This window comes from Zootoca vivipara, chromosome 10 (genome assembly GCF_963506605.1).
Source record: "Zootoca vivipara chromosome 10, rZooViv1.1, whole genome shotgun sequence".
Classification (NCBI taxonomy): Eukaryota; Metazoa; Chordata; class Lepidosauria; order Squamata; family Lacertidae; genus Zootoca; species Zootoca vivipara.
The window spans coordinates 22,133,871-22,157,516 of NC_083285.1; the positions used below are offsets into that span (position 1 = coordinate 22,133,871).

Consider the following 23,646-nt stretch of genomic DNA (forward strand, 5'->3'; position numbering starts at 1 on the left):
GTTGGGAGGGAGTTGGAAGTCCAACCCTGTGCAGTAATCTTCAGTGGGGACAGATGTGTCCATCCTCACAATGGCCTGTTGGTTAGAAGATGATATTTACAGTCTATAAGGGTAAGATGCCAGCTCACTATAAATGCAATACTGCTATTTCCGCAGCCTACAGAAGCTCCCCATCCATGCGCAAAGCTGCACCCTCAAGATTCCTGCACACCTTTGCTAAAGGTAAAGGTAAAGGGACCCCTGACCATTAGGTCCAGTCGTGACCGACTCTGGGGTTGTGCGCTCATCTCGCATTATTGGCCGAGGGAGCCGGCATATAGCTTCCAGGTCATGTGGCCAGCATGACAAAGCTGCTTCTGGCAAACCAGAGCAGCACATGGAAATGCCGTTTACCTTCCCGCTGTAGCGGTTCCTATTTATCTACTTGCATTTTTACATGCTTTCGAACTGCTAGGTTGGCAGGAGCTGGGACCAAGCAACGGGAGCTCACCCCGTCACAGGGATTCGAACCACTGACCTTCTGATCAGCAAGCCCTAGGCTCAGTGGTTTAACCACAGCGCCACCCGGGTCCTTTGCTAGACATTATCAAATGATCATACTTTAACAATGCATTATCCTAATGCCGTGTTTCATAGAAGAAGAAGGCTTTGGGATAAAACAATTGAATCTCCCTGCTTGTTGGAATACAAGAAAACCTCGTACATGTGAACTGAAGGCTACCCCACCGCAACTCCACTGCAGAGATGGAAATATTGACATTGTCTATTCCCATTCTCAGTGGTTCAAAGGTGGGGTAGTTTGTAAATAGATAGATATAGAGAAAAGCTACAGTTATATTCTTGGAAGCCCATATTTGTAGTGGGTTTAGATAGTTTGACTCTAGTAGGAAGTTCTTTTTCTTTGTTAATCATAGCAGTACATTGGCTCCAGTGTTTTCATGCTTCTTGTATTAGATCTACTAATACTATTAGTAGACCTCCTGTCAGCTTAAAGTTCATGGTAGAAGCTTATCCAAACTCTTGTCACAGCCCGGGGGCTATGGGGAAGCTCCTCCCCTTGGTTCCATTTTAAAGAGGACCATGCCTGGTAACCAAGGGGAGGGGCTTTCACCGAACGGAAGAGTGGTCCACCTAATAATTGCTGCTAATGGGAATCCATGGTAAGTCCACATTTTTCATTTTTTCCAAAAACGGAAACAAATCAATATTCTATTTCTTAAGATTCAGGTTAGGGAAGAAGTTAAAGCTGGATTGTACGAGATGCATGCAGCCTTTCATATTTTGCTCTGTTTTTCTTGTGTATTTAGTGCCGCCAGTGTATCCAGGGATCAAAAATGTTACGGCAGCTGCTGCTGAGACCTATGCCAATATCAGTTGGGAGTATGAGGGTCCAGTTCATGAGAACATTTATGTTGAATATGGTGTGGCAGGCAGTAAGAAGACATTTCATTGAATTCTTCCAAATGCTGTAATATATTTCAAAATATTTTAATAATAAGAAAATGGCCCGATATCGACTTATTTTTTAAAAAAACTAGTTTTGCTTTTAAAAAACGCAGCAAACTATTTAATATGAAGTGCATAGAAGTGTGTACACACACACATTTGAATTAATGTTATTTTATTGTATTGTTTTAGGAATTAGATCCAACAACACTTAATAAAATGCCCCGAACTGAATGGACATGCATGGAGTTTTGTATCATAGCTATTAAATTCCTGTTGATCAGCTGTTTAGTAGGTGGTGACTGAATCAAACCCTTTCCTGCACCCCCAAACAGCAATTCAGCAGAATTTTTAGTATTGTTTTGAAAAGCACACACAGCCTCAGAGGGAACAGGTCATGCAGAAACTGTGTGTATTGATAGTTCCCCACCAAACAGGATATATATGTGAGGACGTGCTGCTTCTGCATCTGCAATTACCCCTCTTTTCCAACCTCACTCTGGTGAGAGTTGATGAGGCTGCCCATTATGGAGTACCTTCAGTCTTATTAAGCACATACATATTGGTTGTGCTTGGAATTCTACTATTAAAACCTCGTTAATGCAATGCAGCTTCAGAGATACTTAACCTGAAAGGTCACGAAGCAAAATGTCTTTAACCAATATGCTTTAAACTAAATGCACATAAAATCATTTGTGACTATACTATTCATAATTATTAATGTTGCTTTGTGAATAGAGCCTGTAATTATTTTACATCCATTTAAAGTCGGATATAATTATTGTAATCTTCTTCTTTTTTTTGCAACTCGTCCCCTTCCAGTCTCACTGCTTACTCTTTGTACATGCACACCAACACAGTGTCCTCCAGAAGTTGTTCGACTACAAGCCCTATCAGCCCCAGCCAGCATGACCAAAATTCAAGGAGGATTGTAATTTTACAACCTCTGGAGGGTACCATATTGACTAAGGCTGTACTAGTTCATTAAAGCACGTACCATAAAAAAATATTAGGCTTTAAGGTGCCATGATACGCTTTGTCATTTAGCCTACAGTTTACCTAGATATTGTATGTTAATAAATAACAGCAAAACATTTACCAAATGGCAGTAAGAAGTATAAGCATGAATTCAAGACAGTGAATTTAAATACTCCAATTGTTGTGTTCCTAAAAATTTTGTAGGCAAAGAAGATTTGAAAAAAGAAAATGTTAATGGTTCCCGGAACTTCTTTATGTTAAAAGGATTAACACCAGGAACATCATATAAAGTCCGGGTTGGTGCTGAGGGGCTTTCTGGTTTTAGGAGTTCAGATGCTGTGTTTGAGACAGGTCCAGGTGAGGCACACCATACCAATTCTGCTCTGCATTCAGAATTGTGATGTGTTAAGTGCTGGGATTCTGAAGTAGTGTTATGTTTGTATATTTATATATAAAATTATCCTTTTCTACTCTACCCAAGGGAGAGCTAAAATGTGTGTCTCATACTCACACCAGCATGTCTTTGGTATGCTCCATGAATTTGTTGGTTGTCTTTATCACTTTGCCGTTTGTTGTAAGGAAATAAACATTTTTCACGGCTCCTTTTGAGGGGCCCTTTTTAATGCTTTGTTTCTGGATTGTACATTTGTGTTAGAGAATAACTAAGTCTAAGGATATCGGACTCAGATTACCAAACTGCTTCCTTCTAGCTTACGGATCAATAAAACTGTATTAACTTTGTTGTTCTGTTAGACCAAATGTATTAAAACCAGTATAAGTATAGTATTTGGCATGTTTTGTACTGAATCAAATGTAAGAATGGAGATAAAGAGCTTCTTTCTATTTATATTTATAAAACAGCAATAATTTAAAGAGGAAAATATAGGTTTTGTTACCAATATTGATGTCATGTTGGGTGGTGATTATCATATGTTCTTTATGGAAGTGTTTAGGGGGTGTGCTGTCAGTACAGGTGTTTCATAAATTGCATATACACTGCAATATTTCAAAAGCAATGCTAAGAACAAATGTTAACTTTATGATGTGGAACAATTAGGAAGATACCAAAGAACCTGATAAAAAAGGGCCAGTTTAAAAAGTTAAAATCATGTACTCTGATTATATATGGGAGGAATGCAAAGTACTCTTCTACATGCAAAGGTACTCTGGTATGGGAAAATGCCAGTATAGACGAATCCCCACTTCTGCATGATCAACTCGCGTGTGACTGCCAGGAGTGTCAACTCTAGCGGGACCTGGGGGCCCGAGCACCCACAAAAAATATTGGAGGTGCTCAGCATCCACATTGCAGGGGCCCCTACACATCTTACAGTGCCTTGGAAAGCACTGAAAGTCTGAGTCCTTGCAAGACCTTGGAGATGCTGTTCGAGGCCTTGCGAGACCTCAGAACCTGATTTCTGATGCCCCAGAGCTTCAATTCCACTTGTGGATATTTTTGGTACAGTACTTTTGATCTGGATTGGAGAGAGAGTGGCAGAAAGAGCATTTAAATGTGTTTAGAGGGTGCTCCCAATTTTCACTTATATACATGGGGTGCTGGAATGTAACCCCCTCGTAAGTAGGGAGTCACCTGTACTCATAACGTATGGTCAGCACTGCCTATTCTGCAAGCTCAAGCTGACAATAAGCTTAAATTCTAGACACACATTTCATTCTTCTCCACTGCCTTAGGCAATCAGTACTGTCTGGTTAAGGGGCTTTAATGTTCTTCTACATTATATATTTGCAATGTATGGCTGTTAGAAAAATTTGTGGCATTATGGGAAAATCTTAAGCTATTATGTCAGTGTATTTAGTATAGTCATAGTAAAATCATATGATCTGGTCTTAATTCAATTCCCTACGATACCTTTTATCATCTCCCTTCTTTGTTTATAGCAAAGCTGATGAAATTTAAACAGCAGCGTTCACAGCTTTTTTTTACGTAGAAGTTAGGTGAAACTCTGGGGATAGGATGAGACTTTTTTGTGACTTTTACTGCAGAAACCAACTGGTTATGACTTTTGAAAGCATTGGGGTGGGGGTGGGGATTTCACACCTGCAAAGCTAAAACTAGACGGCAGATTTCCACAAAATAGCTTATCTACCAGATAAACACAAAAATAGCAAACCATTGAATCATATAATTGGAAAGGACCTTGGTGGTCAAGTAGGTGGCTTTACCAGAATTCATGGTCCTAAAGAACACTAAATGTCAGAACCTTCCTGAAGAGGTGTAGGGTGCTCTGATGCAATGTAGACAGCCCATACCACGTGACATGCAATCTATAGAGAGCCCTGAATGCTAGTGAACATGCAAGGGGAAGTCCTTATTTAGAAGAACATCTCCTATAGTCCCTTGGACCTTTTCATGCTATTAGTAGCAGAGAGAAGGTGTGGAGCTGCCTTGCCAGTTCCTTTCATCACCAAGGGAAGGGAAAAGGGGAAATGTGTTTTGGAGAGTGCCGGGGACAGTTAAATATGGGCAAAGAAGTAGCAGGAAGATGGTGGAGACAACTTTTCTCCATGCTCATGGATTAGCTTGGTACAATTCTTCTGCATTTTCCTGAATTTTATTTACAGGAAATGCAGAGAAAGCCAAACTGAAGAGAAGCATGGGAAGATAATTACATTGCCATAATGTAGCAGTGAATTTTCATTCCTCTTGCTTAGTGACAATAAACATGAGGAAGTAAAATGGGGCAAGGTGGGTGGTGGTGGTCTGAAAGCCCAGATTAGACTCAAATCTACATAACATGTTTGTGGTCTCTGAAAGAGTTCTTGTTCATCATGATAAGACATTATTTCATATTAAGTAAGCACAGTGCGGCCCGTTCCTATGTACTTGCAGCTTCTGTATTCACCAGGGAAAATTAGCCGTGTGCTTAAAGAAAATAATTTGTGCAACACAACTACAAAAGTTTATGTAAAACAAACAAACAAAACAAAACCTGGGAGGAATCCAGTTGATATCCTTGTGCTCACAGAAGTGTTTTTGATCCAGTGTGATGTATCTGCTAATGGAAGAAAAGTGATAGTGGTTATTTTATCCCTGTAGCCTCCAGTACCTCTAAAAATGGGCTCCAGAGCAGGGTGAGAGGAGCAGAGGAAAGGAGGAAACAGCTACTATTTCCTCTCTAGCTCATCCATTAACAGAGGCATTGCTGGATCAAAAGCACAAGGGTACCAGTTAGATTCCGTCAACTGGGTTTTAGAAATGTGTACTCCTTAGCAGGATAAACAGTATCCTGGTATGCAAGGAATATCAGAAGCTGCAGAAGTAAGTTGCTGTCTTTTCTTGTTACATATTTGGTCCATTATGCATGGAATGTTTCGTTTCGTAGGCATGAAATTTCAGAATACATTTGAATGTTAAATGTGCATGACTTCCTTTAATGTTTGACCCTAAACTTAATTCCTCATAACTGCATGTTTGGAAAATTTCTCTAATCTATTAAGAAAATGGACTTTTAAAAATAATAAAATGTTAATATATTCATTTGAAATTCAAAGTTTTATGTATTTTAATCACTAGTTATGTTGGTGCTTAAGGTTATTTTTCAGATCCTTTATAAAAGAACCCCAGACCTTACCGTAATCACCTCTTATTTTTATAAAGAACACATTTTCAAAACCACGGTGCAGTAATCCTGTGGAGTACAACCGCGAAACTTGTAAATATCTACACAGAAATCTTGTTGCACTTCCTTTCACAGAAAGGTGGATCTACTGTGCATAAGTAATGCCTTCAAGTGGGTCATGCTGCTTAATTCCACAGATCAATAAATTTCATATACTGATGAGCAAGTGTAGGAACCTGCTTGACTGAACTAATTTGACTGTCATCATTGACTTTAAGATCTGCTTTAGGAATGTGCTACAATCTTGCTGGTAAAATTATGCATCCTTTCTGCACAAAGCTATGGACTCAATGACTTTCCTTCAAATTTTGCATTATAAAAATATTAGCCATAGCCACCTCCATATATAGGTATCAGTTAGCAAAATAAGTAGCAAAGATGCAAATATTACAGATCCATGACATGTGAAGCATGCTAAATAAATCAAACGTATAACGTTGAGCATCATTAATTAACCATGCTGCAAATCCATTCTGAGGTCAAATGTTCTTAGATACCACATTCAGTGTCATTCTTCTGGTGCAAAATTAATACATAGAATGTTTTTTACAGAATGGTTGTGAGTGAAATTACTCTAATGTAATGGATATTTGGGAAGAATAATTAATCTTTTTTCCATTTTCTAGCAAAGGCAAGCCGGCAGGTTGACATTGCTACTCAAGGATGGTTCATTGGTCTTATGTGCGCAGTTGCTCTTCTCATCCTGATTTTGCTAATAGTTTGTTTCATACGGAGAAATAAAGGTGGAAAATATCCAGGTACGATATGTCGCACTGTGAGTTCAAATATTTAATTCTATTTACATTTAATATATTTATGTTCCATGGATATAGTTGCAGCCCAGTTTATCCTTAATAACAGCAATGCACTCCTGGATTCCAGGGTGATTCCAGCATAACACCAAGGCAGCCCTTCCCTTTTTTATAACTGCAGAAGGAGATGGAGATTGCAAGGGTTAGGTGACTGGCAAAGAGCTGCTGCAGCACACAGGGTCCTTCAGAAAGCGGTTGGCATGCATCACACTTCCAGTCCTTGCTAATTGTTATCCTTCATTTGTATGTTTTAGTGAAAGAAAAAGAGGATGCTCATGGTGACCCAGAAATACAGCCTATGAAAGAAGACGATGGAACACTTGGCGAATACAGGTAAGCAATTATGTTAATTCATACTGGTCATGTCTACTTGATTTGGAAGAGAACTACTTATTTTTAACACTTGCTCCACACCGTTCAGAAGTATTTAATACTGGAGGTGTTAGTAGCTTCATCAGCTCAGCACCCTCAAAAATGATGTCTCACCAACATTAAGAATATCATGTGGTGTCACCCACAAATATATTGATGTAGGCCCATAGGCCCATTGCCATTACAATTGCAATGCAATTCACAGGCATAGATATCAACATATCTGATAGTTAATGATCCACTTGACTGTAAGGGAAATTTGAAATTCTGCGGGTGCAGTAATTGTGGCAAAGCATAACATAAGGCATGGCAAGGCATGGCAGCATCTCCACTGCTGTAGGAATGTTTCTAGAGGAACAGAAGTTGTGGAGTTCCCCCAGTGTCTCATCGTCTTCTGGTAGCCTTGTTCCCACACAGCCTCTGTGGATTACAATCTACCGGAGCAATCCTATGCATGTTTACTCAGAAGTAAGTACCATTGTATTCATTGGGGCTTACCCCCAGGTAAGAGTGCAAGGATTGCAACCTATGTGGAAAATCTTAAGATCATACATTATGATCAACCAGAAATGTAAAATACAGATCCAAATTGCAGTATTGCTAACCGAATACTTAAAACAAATTTGGATCCAGGGTTTTACTTCATTCATATGTCTCATATATTTGCTTCCAGCGTTCACTGTGATTTTGGGGCAGTTTTGTGCATGTGTGATTTTTATTTTTACTTATTATTTAATCTTTCTGCCTTATTCCTTTCAAAGCAGGAATAAAGCAAAATATATGAATGTCCTGTATTAAATCCAGGCTTAGTAGTAAAAAATATACCGTACTTTTTTCAGTACTTTAGTGGTACTCAGATTTCGTTTTTGGCCTTGGTAGTGTAATAATCAAACATAGATGAATTCCAGGCATCTTGTTCAACAGTAGGGGAAAAAATAGCTAAGTGGTATATGAAGGGTAACAATCATCAACTTGAATGGATAAAAAGTAGGTGGTAGTTTCAAATTAACTGAACTTCGTTAAGTTCAAAGCCAGTTCATTGTTATCTAATAAGAATAATAAATTAGCTGTATTTCTTGCCTCACAAAGGCATGCTATTCAAACTAGTAATAACAATATACAATACAATTCAAAGAAAGCTTTATCATTTTAATCCAGTGTGTTGGTTTAAACAAGAAAGTATGATTTATTTAAAAGGTTAGCCTTTTGTGTTTTGTTTGTGTGTTCTATCATATTTTAAGATATGTTTATGTATCATTTTAAATACTTTCTTTGTTTCTCATATGTCACGTACTGTAGTGCTCTAATTGTCATTTTTAACGAGTTCAGTCTATTTTTGTAACTTTTTATCTATAGGAAATTAGTCTTTCATTTAATTGTTATTGTATGATTCTGAATGCCAAAGAATAGGTCCTGTGTTGTTCTATGGCACTTACGATGCAGAAACTTTTAGAGGTGATTAGGTTTTGTATTTCATTGTTGCTGGGTAACAATAATTATAAAAGATTTGGGCTAATAATATAGGCCTAAAGCAATTAAGTAGTGTCAGAATTGTTCACAAAGGGAAATTATTCAAATGCTAACTTGTACCTATGATAGCTTTCTGTTCCCGTACTACCTCACAGTCATTCAGAATTATGCCAATTCTCTGGTGAGTTTTCATTGGGCAACTCAGTTCTAGATGTGATCATCAAATCTATTATCATGTGGGACCTAAGCCAGGATTTCAGTCTATGTCTTGAAGCAACTAGCATGTTAATGTGTGAAATCATCTATCCCATTGTCAGTTAGTTGTATAGTTAAGTAAATGATTGCATGAACCTTTACTACCAGATTTTATATATTTTTTAAGAAGTCGCTCATCTAATTCATTTTGCTAAAAAATCTCCTTTTAGACACAAGTTCCTGCGGCATTCACAGGTAATAGGATTTCACCCCTTTTCTCTTTAGAGACAGAGCAGATGCAAGCAAATATTCAAATCACGGAATATGTGTTTGTAACTTTTGTGCAGCCCACCATGGCTAACATTAATCACTTTCCTGGTTCATGCTGCCTCAGGCAGTTCTAAAATATGATTCAGTGTGTCTTTGAGGGAAACCTTTTTTTATTATTCCCCCCCCCCCCAAGAATTCGAGTATTTTGAACTTTTGGGTCTTGGACTTCAGGTCCATGTCTCCATGGACAGTAAAGAAAATGGACAAAGGAAGAAAGAGAGAATGTAGCGATGTCACCCGTTTTCCCCAAGCAGACCCTGCCTTTACCAAAGCAGTGTCTGTGTGGTCTCAGAGAGCCAACCTATCCAGAAGTTCAGGACTGCAATCCTTCATCACCAGATCAGAGATCTCTCACAGGAGAGTCAGGAGCTCTCCAACACATTTAAAAGTAAATTCCATGTCCCCTTCACTCTGTCGGAGGGAAAATAAACCAACGGAATGGCAGCCTGAGGGTGTTTCTAGATACTGCACTCTGCGGCAGCAAATAACAGAACTGGATGAAGGGTCAGATTCTCAGGTAGGACAGCGTCCCCCATATCAGCAAAGGTCCACCAAGGGCCCGGCCTCTTCACAACAGTGGTTCAACCACACAATAGGCTCCAACTCAGATTCAGAAGACAACCACAGGGGCCAAGTCAAGAAGGTAAGACCTTCTGGTGCTCCTAATATTGCTTGTAGTTGTTCCAACTCTGCCAATAGTTCACTAATGAGGTCTGTTGAATTACCCAAAACTACTGCCATTTTGAAGGATACCCATGCTGTGGCCAAAAATGCTGTAGCTTCTGCCATGGAGGCTGGACCTTCTTCAACAATGGACCCCGAGGCATTACACACAGTGATTACTATGAAGCAACTAGAGAGCACTGCCAGTTATCGCTACCTGAAGCTGTGGACAGTGTGGGGGGGAAATCCAGCTTCTACGAAAAAGCCTAAATTTCACAGTGACTTGGAGGACGAGTTGCCTCCTGAGAATGAAGAAATATCATTTGCTTCCTTACTGGAAGTAGAAAAGGATAGTGAGCCCCTACGTAGGTTCAAAATGGAAACTTGGAACTACTTATTCAAGCATATTCAGAAAGAACTACAGTTAAAACACCACAAAACTGAACAGTCTGCAGAAAGTAGCATGATAGATAAATCTGTTCCGGTTCATTCAGCTGTTCAAAAGCTAATCCATAAAATCTGGAATAATCCCAATGTAAAATGATGTGGCTCCAGCAATTCTATATGAACTGTATTCTCTTCCAGTGGACAAAGCTGCTTTTTGGAGGACCATACCCAAGATAGATATTGCAGCAGCTAGTGGAAATGCTAAGACATGGTTCTCTGGTGTTGCAGGCTATGTCCCTAAAGATCCAGTTGATAAAAAGATTGAGGCTATGATCAACAGATCATTCAGCTTAGTTTCAGCCTATCTTAGAGTATCCCTTTATTCTGCCTATGCGTCTAGGGCTTTATTAGCCTGGCTGGAAAAGGAGCACAATAAGGGGAGGCACACTGAAGTCAACTTCAAGCAAGTGGAGAACACGTATTCTGTGTAGAATTGCAGCTGATTTCATTCATGATGCTGCCCAGGATTCTCTCGAACTCACAGTTAAAAACATAGCATGTCTCACAGTAGCATGGAGGGCTAGCTGGTTGCGTCATTGGCCCTTGGACCTAGGCATGAAATACCAGCATAGCTGCCAAGTTATCCCTTTTTTAAAGGGATTTTCCCTTATGCTGAATAGGCTTCCTCGCGAGAAAAGGGAAAACTTGGCAGGTATGAATACCAGCTGTTATCCCTACCATACTGTGGTGGAACTTTATTTGGAGACTGCTTGGGACAGGTTTTCAAAGATTATGCCCAACAGAAGAAATCCCCCCAACAGCTGAAAAGGAAAATACACTGTTCTACTTCCTTTCTTTATTATCCTCACAGGTGTCACACAGCCTATTAGTTTCCCACCAGGTTAAAAAGAGGGAAAGGTTTGCAGTCCTTACATCTCATGAATATGAAAGGGTATAACATTCAAAGAAGTCACAGATGTGCCAAGAGGAGACTTCTGACATAAATGGCTTCCAGGAAGCAAAATAGTTTCAGTCAATAAAAAGATGTCGCAAGGGGAATGAGAAGCTATTTCACATGGTTTCTTGTCTTGATCAATTTTAAATGCAGTATCAGTTTTAAACTCTCTGTATCCCTCTTGCTGTCTCTGGTCGATTGCCTTCTTTTCACTAGGGGAATAAGTAGATTATTTAACCAACTGTGTCATTTGTTATCCATATTGGATACACACACACACACACACACACACACACACACACCGATTTGCAAGGGGATATAGGAGTCTCTCTCTCTCTCACTCACACACACACACACACACACACACACACGTACGTGTTAGTGATCTAGACTGAGGTATACAAGATGGATGTTTACCATAATCATCAATATCATAAACATCTAATTAGTACTTTCTGTTTTGCTCAGCCAACACAATATTTAAAGTCTCTCTGTAGAGTTTGACTTCTGGCTTCATAAAATTCACAAAGGGGTCCCCTGCCCCTTATTTTAAAAATTGTGTTCAAAATAGTAGCCCCGGCACTTCTTAGCTCCAGCAGTTCTGGCTGAAATTAACCAACCATTCCTATATCATTTAATAAAACAAAAGTTCCCAGGTCATATATTGTTAGTCCAGATAATCCAGTTATTTCATCTCAGTGGGAGTGGCTGCAGTGCCTATGTTCCTATAATACAACAGCATTGTAAAACTGATTCAGAGGGACTTGTTTTCCCTTGGGCCATTTTATTACTGTATATTCCTGTGTATAAGACTACTTTTTAACCCAGGAAAATCTTCTCAAAAGTCGGGAATCGTCTTATACGCCGGGTCGTCTTATTAATACAGTGAGTATATCCCAAACTCTATATTTTAACTGGAAAAGTTGGGGGTCGTCTTATACGCCCAGTCGTCTTATATGCCGGAATACACGGCATCTAAGAGTGCTTCATATACAGACAGACTTCCATCATTGCCACAGAATATTTTTAACATGTGCTTGCTTCTTTAGACTGATTTGAAAATGCATTTCATATTGGTATCTTCACAAAGTGGCACACTACTAAAAAATTAAACCAATAACACCTGCCAGCCAACTCAATATATCCTACCTTTACAGGAAAACCAACACTGCAATCCTGAACATATCCTTATATTAGCATTTCAAACATTACCAGTGCAACATGGCTCCTTCTCCTGCCACTCAAGTAATATGTAATCTCAGAGTTTGACCAGCACTCTTTAGGAGTTTCATTCTCAAGAGCCAAATAGTTATGAGTGGCCTTGTTTCGTTGTAGAACCTCAAAACAACTTTCTTTATTTTTAAAATTATGCAAATTTTATGCATGACATACCCCAGGATACCCTGAGCTTTACAGTCAAAAACCTAGTATGTGCTCAGTATCCAGGAAGGGGTATTTTTCCTTAACTTTGAAAAACTTGAATGGTATCCTTTAAAATTACTTGTTTTAACAATGGGGAAATCATTTGTAAAAACGCCATTTTAAAACATTTTGTCTATTATTTTTTTTTAAAAAAAGTTGACCTACTGCTACTTGTAGTTAAAATTAAAATTTGCAATACACTTCATTTTCTAGATATTACTAAAAGCTAAGCAATGCAGAGATTTATTTCATAGGAAGTGATTTGATTGTAACTGAAATAATGTAGGCCTACTGAAGCCAATTTGTCAAAAAAAATCCCTAGTGAGATAAGGTAAATTTGTGATTATTCTGAAGGCCTTTTAAATTGTTTTATAGCATAAAATTTATACTTCTGGGATGTGAAAAAATTGGTCCTTTATTTCCTTTCTCTTCTGGTCCCAGTGATTTAGGCATCTTGTAGATACTGGAAAGATACCAACATACCCGAATTCTGTATATTAAGAATCAGGATTGGATCAGAGCAGTTTAATCATTTTCTCTTCAAGGCATTTAGGAAAAAGTAGTGCATACTGAATAATTGTGGGTATCTCACTATTTCCCCCCTGAAGTGAAAGACATTTGTGCTCTCAGAGCCATCATGAAAAGCTGCCAGTCAACTCAATATAGCCTACAAAGTTCCTTCCCCTTCCACTGTAATGTGTGTTACTGTATTCTTTCTTGTTCCGCTGATTTTTTAGCTGAATATAGTGCTAATCACATTTTGAGTTATTTTGCATGTTGATCTGCACAATGGGTCCATGCACAGACAAACCAGCCTTCTGATTTTTGACTCGTTATTGCATCTGCCTGCCCCTGAAGTGAAAAGATTGTTAACAGGTAACGAATGCAATGTCGTTGGAAAGATGTGACAAATTTTACTAAGAATTTGTAAAACTTTTTGATGCATTTCTTTTGCTCTGTTTTCCCCAAAAATATTATTTGGCTTCTGTTTACTTATGCCCTTTACAGCCATATTCTCACTTTGTTATGTATCTCATCCATCACCTTCAAGTTTGCTATTTGTTTCATAAAACTCATAACAGTAAAGGGTTATGCATAGGTAAATAGAGGGAGGTTCTAATTTGGCCAGAGAGCTGTTCTTCCACTGAAGGAAAGCACTTTGATCCACTGGAGGCTTCCATAAACAGAACAGCAAGGGAACTGGTTTTTGATCTTCTGCCTCCTGTCCCCTGTTACCAAGTCTATTCTAGAGGGTCTGGGGACTTTTTAATTTTTTTCCCTTTGGAGCAGCATGGGAGGTCCTGCTGAGGGATGGGGATGCAAGAGAAAGGAGAAATTGGCAGAAAAAATACCTTCTTTAATTCACAGAAGCCTTTGTTAAATCAAGGAACCTTCCATCAGGGAAGGGCCACAATTAGATACATCACAACATGATTAACAGGTGATATATTCAGAACAGACCCCCTGAAATAATTCCATTGATTTCAATTGTTCTACTCTGATGTGTAAACATTTGATATCACCTTCTATAATACAACTTTTAGAATTATGTTCTTATGTAATATAAAACTTCATTTAAACGTTGCTCAACTTATTAGTTTATTAAAACTGACTTTCTACTTGTAAATAGCAAGTATTGGATCGAACTTGCTATTGCAATGCCTCATCTGACAATAAAATTCATATATCCTACAATCCATATTTTCTTTGCAATTGTTCCAGTATTCATGCTACTTACTGATATACTTGGAGGAGGGGGAAAAACATTCTGTTTTAAGTTTTGAATGATATTTTTCAGTTGTTGATCTGAATTTCAAAGATTTCAGTATGTAAGTATTCATCTGCAAAGGAAGTCACTTAATTTTTATTTTTTTAAAAAACATATTGTATAGGTTTTTTAAGGCTATCTAAGCAGGAAAAGAGAACATTCTTGGTATTATATTAAAACATCATTAGAAATGCTGCTACTGTAAAAATGCCCAAAAGCCCCAACCCTTAAAGTGGAGCTCTTTAAAGTCCACGACAACACAATCAGTCTTGCTTCTGAAGTATATTCCTTAGCAACAAATGAACATTAATTTTCCAGTAAGAATCTGGACTTTGGTTCTCTTCCCAGGATATATCTGGGAGACATCTTTCTTTCTGTGCATCTTCAATATACATGAACAATTATGTACATTAACAAATTTGAAGGGCAAAGAATATGCCATCTTGAAGTAAAGAGCAGAACATCCTTTTGTACAATGTATCATACTTGATGGTTGAGTAAGTGGTATTGTGTTCTTCCTGGAAGGAAACCCTTTTGAGTTAAAGGCAAAATCTAGAATTCAGCCACTAGATTCCTATCTGTAGAATATTTTGAAGACATGCTTTACTTAACCACGTGAGCAAAATGGATTTACTTTTCATGCTTCTTTTGGTGTGGCAGGACCTGCTTTTATTTGTATAGACAAGCTTGTTCTTTAGGTTTTTATTGATTGTGCCAATTGCAATTGGTTTTAGTATTTCTTTTGTGTTTGTAAGTCGCTTTGAGTCATTTCTATGCGTAAAGCGACTAATAAATATTCATCTTGGTAATGTGATTCTCTTATTTCTGTCTGTGCCATGGCAAAAGGTGTTTCACAGCTCTTTTGTGAATGATACAGATTAGGACATCTAAATACATTTAGGTATTTAAGTACATTTAGGTGCCTTGAATAGAGTGCCTCTGAGTGTGTGCAGAGTTTCAACTCAAGCAGTGTTTTAAAAGATCATCAAGACTCCTAACCATATACAGAATGCCTTTCTTTTGTGGTCAACATTCATTGGAACTTACTTTCAAGTGACTTAGTATGGGCAGGAATGGAGAATCTGTAGCCCCTGAAATTGTTGCTGGACTACAACTCCCATCATCTCTGGTTATGAGCCATGCTGGCTGAGGCTGGTGGGAGCTGGAGTCTGGCAATATCTGGATGGCTGCTGAATTAATTCAGCAGTATTGGGAAGCTGCCCTAGCAGTACTTGTTCCTGCTTTGTCATGGAATGTCAGATGCTCGTGACTATGTGTGAAGGGGATTCTCCTACATTGTGCCAAGCTTTGCATGTTTCCCTGACGACATCACAGGGGGGGGGTGGACCTGCCACAGCTGCATGCGTGAGAACCCTGTCTTAGCTCTGCAGCTTAAAGTAGCTAGTGTTCATAGAAGAAGTCAGTCCAGTGCACACAGCCTATTTGACTTTTCTCAGGTGACCAGAAACAGATGTGATGGTTGCTCCTTCTACTAGTTATGCAGAATAAGGCATTTCAGTAGGAGTTGCTTTGGCATATAGGTATGAAAGCAGCTTCACCTGCCAACATTTCCTCTTCTGCACAATAGTTACAGGAATAATCTTCGGTTCTTCTTTACATCTGGACATTATATTTGACAGGTGTAATAAAAGTTCATTCCATTGGATCCAGTTTATGGAACGTATCGCTTGCCTGCGGGTAATTAACTCTTATTTACTCCCTGGTATCTGCTCTCAAGATGGCCACTATTCTCTCTTCATTCAATTGGATTGATAGAACTTACTTCTCAGCCTTATTCAATTGGGACCTCTGCCACCATTCCTGTTTCTCAGCATCTAGTAATCTTGAATTTATTTATCTGACACCCCCCCCCCAAAAAAAACCACACAAACACATGTTGTGCTGCTTTGAACATGTTCCTTACTCACTGAAAAGGGGGCTCCCTTGGTTCCTGAGCTATATATTTGCTGCAATCCCTGTGGGAACATTGTTTTCACTTCCTTTTTTTAGTGTGCAAAAGACCTAGAGAACACAGTTTCCAAATATGATTTTTGCATATGCTGTAACTGTGCACTCACGCCAGTGTCCACTTCCGTGCAGGTACACACACTCGTGTAAATCTGCAGTTTTGTTTTTGTTTGTTTTTTAATTATACAGACATTAGACTCTGCATCATTACTAGCATATAGAAAAATCACAGAAACAATGCAACCAGCTGTGTAAGTATTTTTTCATTATTTAGATTATAACTGTAAAATAAACCTAAAAGAAATAAGAATGAAAGAGAAACTGATGAAAAGAACTTATTTCTTTGAAATAAAAAAGTCCTGTATTCTACAGTAATAAATAAAACAACTGCTTTCTGAAGTTAGTGCCACTACACATTACTTTTGAAACATTTTGTTGTGGCGTATATACAAGATTGAAACAATTTGAAAACTGCTTATGATCACCTTTTTAAAAAGAGTATGTATAGTTTTTTTCAGCTAAATCCAAATATTTTGTGCTCCAAAGCATAGGATACAACAATGCAATGAAAGGTATTGTGTATTTCAAACCCTTTCTGCTTTATTCATGGTATACCACCCAACGAGATCTGTCTTTGGTGGGTGATTGTGAATTTCGTTGAAACACAAGTCAAAAGACATATTCACAGTATTAAAAAGAAAAAAGGACAGCTCAGAAATATTTGGATCTGTGAAAGCATATGATTATTTTGCAGGTAGCATTTCTCTTTCGTGGTTAATGTGTGTACAGGTGCATGTTTGTATATAATGCATAATACAAAACTTTGGGTGGTAGTTACTAGCTATTCTCACAGTATGATTACCTATGCACATCACCCTTTAATTTTAATTTGTTGTATTCACTTGGGTTCCTTTTTTAAATTATTACTGAGAATAAATTACAAGTGTGAGTTTGTCACAATATAGGTCTATACACATGACTTTTCATCACAGGAGTGATTCTGTTTAGGAATTTTGCTTCATTGATGCAGACCTGTATCACAGTGGTAGAAATGATAGTGAACATGTTAATTCTACTTCTGGGGAAATCTATCAGGTTAACATTTGCATGTCAAGGCTCCCAATTCACACAGACACAGATTTTGGTTTAAGGTTAATGGGCAAAATTTAGGCCACAACGTTATTGATTACAGCAAATGTGAGCGGTATTGGCTTAGGCACTGGCAATTAACTCTAACTGACTCCTGCCCACCTTGCAGGGAGTCAGGAAGGGTAAACCACCAATGAGGAAGCCACATTGGGGGGAAAGACACCAAATTCAAACGGCACCGAAGGCTAAGCCACTGCAAAGAAACAATTGGGAGTGAACTCCCGATGGTTTCTTTACAGTCGGAGCTTTACCTCTCCTGTGCCTAATGTCAAATGAGCTCAGGGAATTGACAGGCGGTCACTCTGTGAAGAGTTGACCACTCTCATCCAGCCTTCTGGCTAAAAGTGGCCCCCAACCTTAGTTTAATATATTTAAATTTAATTTTCGTTTTAAATTCCTTTCACATTTTGCAAAAATCACCATAAAATCCACCAATTCTACATTCACTAGGTTGTGTCATTCCACACATGGTTCTTTCTTTCAATGAATTAAAACTTTGGATCCAACACATTATCATAACTAACCTGTCATCTTTTTGTCCAGCCTGTCTTACCAGATCAGAAATCCAGAGGAATAGTTAATATTCTCCTCATTACTTAGCAAGGCAATACAGATGACCATTACTCAACTTCCTATTAAAATGAAATGAGATTTCAAAGTGCTTAATTTGGACTAACTCTAGATATTTTCTATGGAGTATCTTGATTTACATTTGCATCACTTAAATACCATCTTCCCCCTCTACAGACTCAATATTGTGTACTTTTTATTTAAATATACGTGCCGTCTTCTTGTTCCGTGCAATATGCATTTTTGACAAGTCGAATAAGTTAAAGGAAATAGTTAATTTTAAACAGATTTAAAGGTATGGCTGGTTTTCAATTTGTCTGTGTAACTATTGTAATTTCACTCTATTTGTGCAATACAATGAGAGGTAACTTGTCTTTTTTATAACTTGGTGGGAGAATGATATATTCTAATTTAACAGGGTATTTCATTTAAATTTCAAAAAATATAATTGTTTCCTTTGGGTAATATTTATAGATTGCATCCATTTTGTTAAAAAGATAGCCAATGCATATTGTGAAACAAGCCTTTAGGAATGAAGAATAAATGTGGAAGTAATGGAAGACAGAGTTGGAAATCCACCGGACTCCAATAAGTGAAAGAGGCTGCCATGTTCACTCCAGTCTAGGGAATGCAGAACCAAGCCAGAGGGGAAACACAAGTCAATATTCAAGGGACACAGCAATCTTTGTTTGCAACACATTTCCAGTGTGTTAAAAATAACCACTGTGGCTATTATCATTTTGAAAAAAATGCATATAATTGCAGTGAAAAGCTGGTTTCATGATTTTGTAATGATGGGAGCTTATATCTTACCATACAGTATTGCCTAATGCATATATTAGAGTGTTGTTGTTATAAATGGAGAAATGGAAGGGAAAGACACATATCTGAGCTTGCAACACATAGCTTGAATAAGAAATCTCCATAGTGCTTCCCTGAATCAACATTTTCCCTGAATTTGCTGTGATGTGTGCTCAGAAATTCAAAACAAACTCATATTCCTCAATTTATTTCAAGTTGCTGTAACAAATAGTTTACAGCCATAATAATAATAATAATAATAATAATGTGATGTTCTGCACCAAATTCAATCTGCAATCCTCAACATGCTTAATAGGGGGTAAGTCTTATTGAACTGAGTAAACAAATTGGGGTTATGCTGCTTTCTCTTCCCATGCCTCCATTAGTGTTTTGGGGGACTCTTCCAATTAAATGGGTTTACTGCTTTTCAGTTAATGCTCCTATTGAATGTGTAAGATACGTACAGTGCTTTGACAGTTAAGTAGTGCCGTGGTCAGACTGGGGAAAGCGTCATATGAAGAGGCATGCAGTTTTGTTCCTGGTATGTTACTGGTTGGAAATTATCTTATGGTCCACTGTAAAATAGAATGTCTTAAGATGGATTCACATAACCTATCTTCCCTCTACTACACAATTATGTTTTGTGGGACAAAAGTCTAACCTGCCAAATTTCCTTTCTAGATACATCACAAACAGCTTATTGTGAGATTCAAAGGATTGTTTTGATCTACATTTAGAATCTGACAACTCTTGAGTGAACGCATAATTCTTTTGCTACCTGGAAATTCAGAAGGGAGCTCTGACGTTTCTCTTTGTAGAAGGCAAGAGAGAGATTATCTGAGTCTGAGATCTTAAGGTCAAGGATATATCCCCTAAGAGAAAAGAAACAGCAGAATTCACCCATGAGATAATGTACAGTGGTACCTCGGTTTATGAACACAATTGGTTCCGGAAGTCTGTTCATAAACTGAAGCGTTCATAAACTGAAGCGAACTTTCCCATTGAAAGTAATGGAAAGTGGATTAATCCGTTCCAGACGGTCCGCGGAGTAACCGTTCATAAACTGAAGCGAACTTTTCCATTGAAAGTAATGGAAAGTGGATTAATCCGTTCCAGATGGGTCTGCGAAGTACTTAAACTGAAGCGTTCATAAACTGAAACATGGGTGTAATTGGTTCCGGAAGTCTGTTCATAAACTGAAGCGTTCATAAACTGAAGCGAACTTTCCCATTAAAAGTAATGGAAAGTGAATTAATCTGTTCCAGATGGGTCCGCGGCGTTCATAAACCGAAAATTCATAAACCGAGGTGTTCATAAACCGAGGTTCCACTGTATCTTGATAGAAAGGATTTCACAAACACTGCAAGTTTGGAGTAGTCTAAACATTTTGTTGTAAAAAGAGAGAGATAAAGGGAGACAACACATCTGTTGTTCTATTCCCAATACCTCTCCAATATAGTAAGCCTGCAACTTACATGGGGTAATGTTTCAGGGATCGCTTCAAAGCAAAAATCGCATATAGTCAAAACATATTGGGTTCAGTGGCAGGTAGGATTTTTCACCAGATGCCTGTCCCCTTTCAAAAAAAAATTTTTTTTTGCCAAGTGAAAGCTGTATGCACAAAAGTTAAATGTGCATAAGCTGCGGGCTTACTGTATTCTTAAACCAGACAGTTGAACCTTGCATAACAGATGGGCATAAAATATATTGGAGGTTACAAGAGAAGGAGTACCAGGTTATAGTGGCAGGACAAAGCAATGATGAGATTGGAGGTAGTAGGGAACTAACCTTGCTGTCGGTGGATATGCTGGGCTGTGCCAAAGGAGCAATGCAGGATGGGTACTTCAAATGAAAGTGAAATCCTCATACCCTGCACACCTGTGGCTCTGCACACAAAAATCACAAACCCGCATTTAAATTAATCCCAAAGGCTTCAAACAACAAATTATACAAAGTGTGCTTTTTTAAAATGTGGTCCACATATAAGTCTGTATGAAAAAAAATCCCTGTGCTTGTAGATGAGCACAAGCAATCAGCTGGATACATGATACGGTACACCTGCAGATTGCACAGTCTACGGTAGTTCCTGTTAGTCATGTAGACAGTGATGGAAGTGGGCAAAGTGGCTAGGGAGGTATGATAAGATTTTAAGCAGAGACAATGCTGATGTAGAGCATCAACAAACATCTCACCCAGGTTAATCTCAGGACTGATTGATAACATTAACAGAAGCCATTTCTACACGGTTGTGTCCTGCACCTTTCACCCCAAAGAAATGGGGCTTAAAGCTCAACAACTTTGAGCTGAACAAAAAAAACCCAGGGCTTTCCTTCCTAAAAAAGTTCAACAACTTTGACCTGAACCCCCCAAAAGGGGATAGATCGCTGTCAGTTTTTAACTCTGTGAGTAGATCACAGTCTCTTGGGAGTTGGCCACCCCTAATGTACAGAAATAATCACAAGGACACCACAAATGATGTTACTTCCCATGCTAATGGTGTGATACTGAAATGGAAAATACACGTGGCATGAAACGATATGAGATCCTGCTGTGTGGAAATGGGTTATACACAAGTCTGATGAAGTATAGTTCTGTTCTTATGCTGCTAATAAGCTACATTGTCTGCAACTTCTAGCAAAACAGTCCTCTTTGCATGTGGACTAGGAAGATGCTGATATGGACCATTGCTTACCGCCTGGCACTGTGGCCCAAACTGTGGAGATTGCTAGCCATGTATGCATATTTGTTCAGTTGCTGAAATTCGGGCATGCTGCATGTCCCTTCAGTATATGCAGATGATATTTGTCAAGGTTTCCTTTTAGAGAGAAATGCACCAGGCAGCAAAACCACCTTTGTACACAGTTACCTATACCTGTCTCAAGCAAAAGCTAAGACCGAGTGTAAACCATTTCTTCCAGCTGCTAACAATTCTTTCCAAAATATTCATTCACTCTTGAAATAGCAAGTTTGATTTAAATATGTTGTGAATTAAGATCTGGTTTTCATTTGACAAAACACTGATCACTATCAGGATATGGACTTTGCTTTTCTTCTTAGGCTGTTTTCATTTGTTTCTTCTGCACCCTTTTAATGGAATATGTAGGTCTCTTGAAAGGTAAGGTTAACAATTTCAAGCCTGGTGTGTGTAATGTAACAAACTGCTCCAAATACAACACTTTGTTTATTGTATTTTTCTAATAATGGGGAGAATCTTGGTTTGTTTGTTTTTTTCATTTAATCAAATTCATTCCTCATTCATATTCAGGAATTGAGAATAAAAAGTTTTAACAGACTAATTCCACAGCACACCATAAGCTTCATATCTGAAGAACAAGGGGTCCTTTCTAATGCTTGCAACTTTTTCTACATTGCTTCAAAAATGGGACCTGAATTTGTCACTGCGAAGCCTTGCACGGTGCGGAAAACACACTTCCACCGCTGGAGAAATCCTGCGTTTAAGCCATTACTGCACCACGTATTCATACATCGTATTAATTTGTCTCCACCCTGTGATTGAGTTTACTAAAGCACTGCGGGACTACGCATACTTTTCAAAAACCAGCATGCATGATTTGTTTTTGTTTTTACACCTTGTCCAAGTTATATGTTAATTATTTCTTTTCTTAAAAACCCTTTATTTTTTCAGTGATGCCGATGACCACAAGCCTCTAAAAAAGGGAAGCAGAACACCTTCAGACAGGACTGTGAAAAAAGAGGACAGCGATGATAGTTTAGTTGACTATGGAGAAGGAGTTAATGGTCAGTTCAATGAGGATGGCTCCTTTATTGGACAATACAGTGGTAAAAAAGAGAAAGAACCCGCAGAAGGGAACGAAAGCTCTGAGGCTCCTTCACCCGTTAACGCAATGAATTCATTTGTATAATGGGGGGGAAAAAACTCTTGCCCCATTCATACTACATTTCCATTATTATTATTTTCAAGCATTTGTACATCTTCCCCACTTTATGGACATGAAGGAAACAAATCTTCTACACAGCAAAGTGTTTATGTAATAAGTACATATAGGTGAAACTGTTAAACTATATAACAGTAAGTGGTATGTTAGTATGACTCAGAATGCAAAACATTTTGCACAGATACTTGCTTTTTTACAAGACTAAAAAAAAGAGCAACATCAACTGAGAATAACGAAAAGTACAGTATAATGCATGCAAAGCGCTGCATACGTCACGGGCAAAGCCAGTTTATGCCACTGAAAATGGTTTTGATACTTCGTTATGCAGTCCTCAACTGAATCCCTGGATATGAAGCCCATTTTCATTGTCAGAGTGTTATAGTAGTATTATATAGAACTTCAATGTCTTTGTGGACATTGTTGTGAAATTGGTGACTTAATTGTCTAGATATCATTATGTCTTTTTGCAAGACAGTTAGGAACAGTATGTACAGTATATGATTGATAAATGACTTTTAAGTATGATACTTGCATTTGCTGATGCTTACTGAGATCCTGATACCTGCTCTTTTGCTCCTCTTGTAGCCTTTCTAATCCAAGTATTACTGCAGCACAGTGTTCTCTTTTTGACATCCAATGTACATTGTATCTTCTTCTTTTTTAGGACATACAACAACATGCATTGAAATGCATTTTGGAATTTATACAGTTATGGAAGTGAAATTTTCAAATGATATAGAAATATTCCAGAAACCGTACAGGGCAAAATACATTCAGTGCCTTTATATAAGTGTACGTTCTA

At 38.2% G+C, this 23,646-nt stretch overlaps 1 protein-coding gene and 1 pseudogene across 4 annotated transcripts in view; both read left to right on the forward strand.

The window, feature by feature from the left end:
• NRCAM (neuronal cell adhesion molecule) overlaps positions 1–22,815 on the forward strand; it is a 126,721-nt gene extending 103,906 nt beyond the window's left edge. For 3 of the 4 annotated variants that reach the window (XM_035127901.2, XM_035127903.2, XM_035127904.2), the window contains 3 exons: positions 6,692–6,823; positions 7,132–7,210; positions 22,574–22,815. In XM_035127901.2, the coding sequence (XP_034983792.2) occupies positions 6,692–6,823; positions 7,132–7,210; positions 22,574–22,811 (449 nt within the window). In that variant the 3' untranslated portion in view covers positions 22,812–22,815. Of the gene's footprint in view, positions 1–1,307; positions 1,434–2,628; positions 2,782–6,691; positions 6,824–7,131; positions 7,211–22,573 lie in introns of all 4 variants that reach the window. The other variant, XM_060279600.1, reaches the window with a different exon arrangement.
• LOC132592751 (uncharacterized) lies at positions 8,479–12,806 on the forward strand (annotated as a pseudogene).
• Positions 22,816–23,646: the final 831 nt, after the last annotated feature.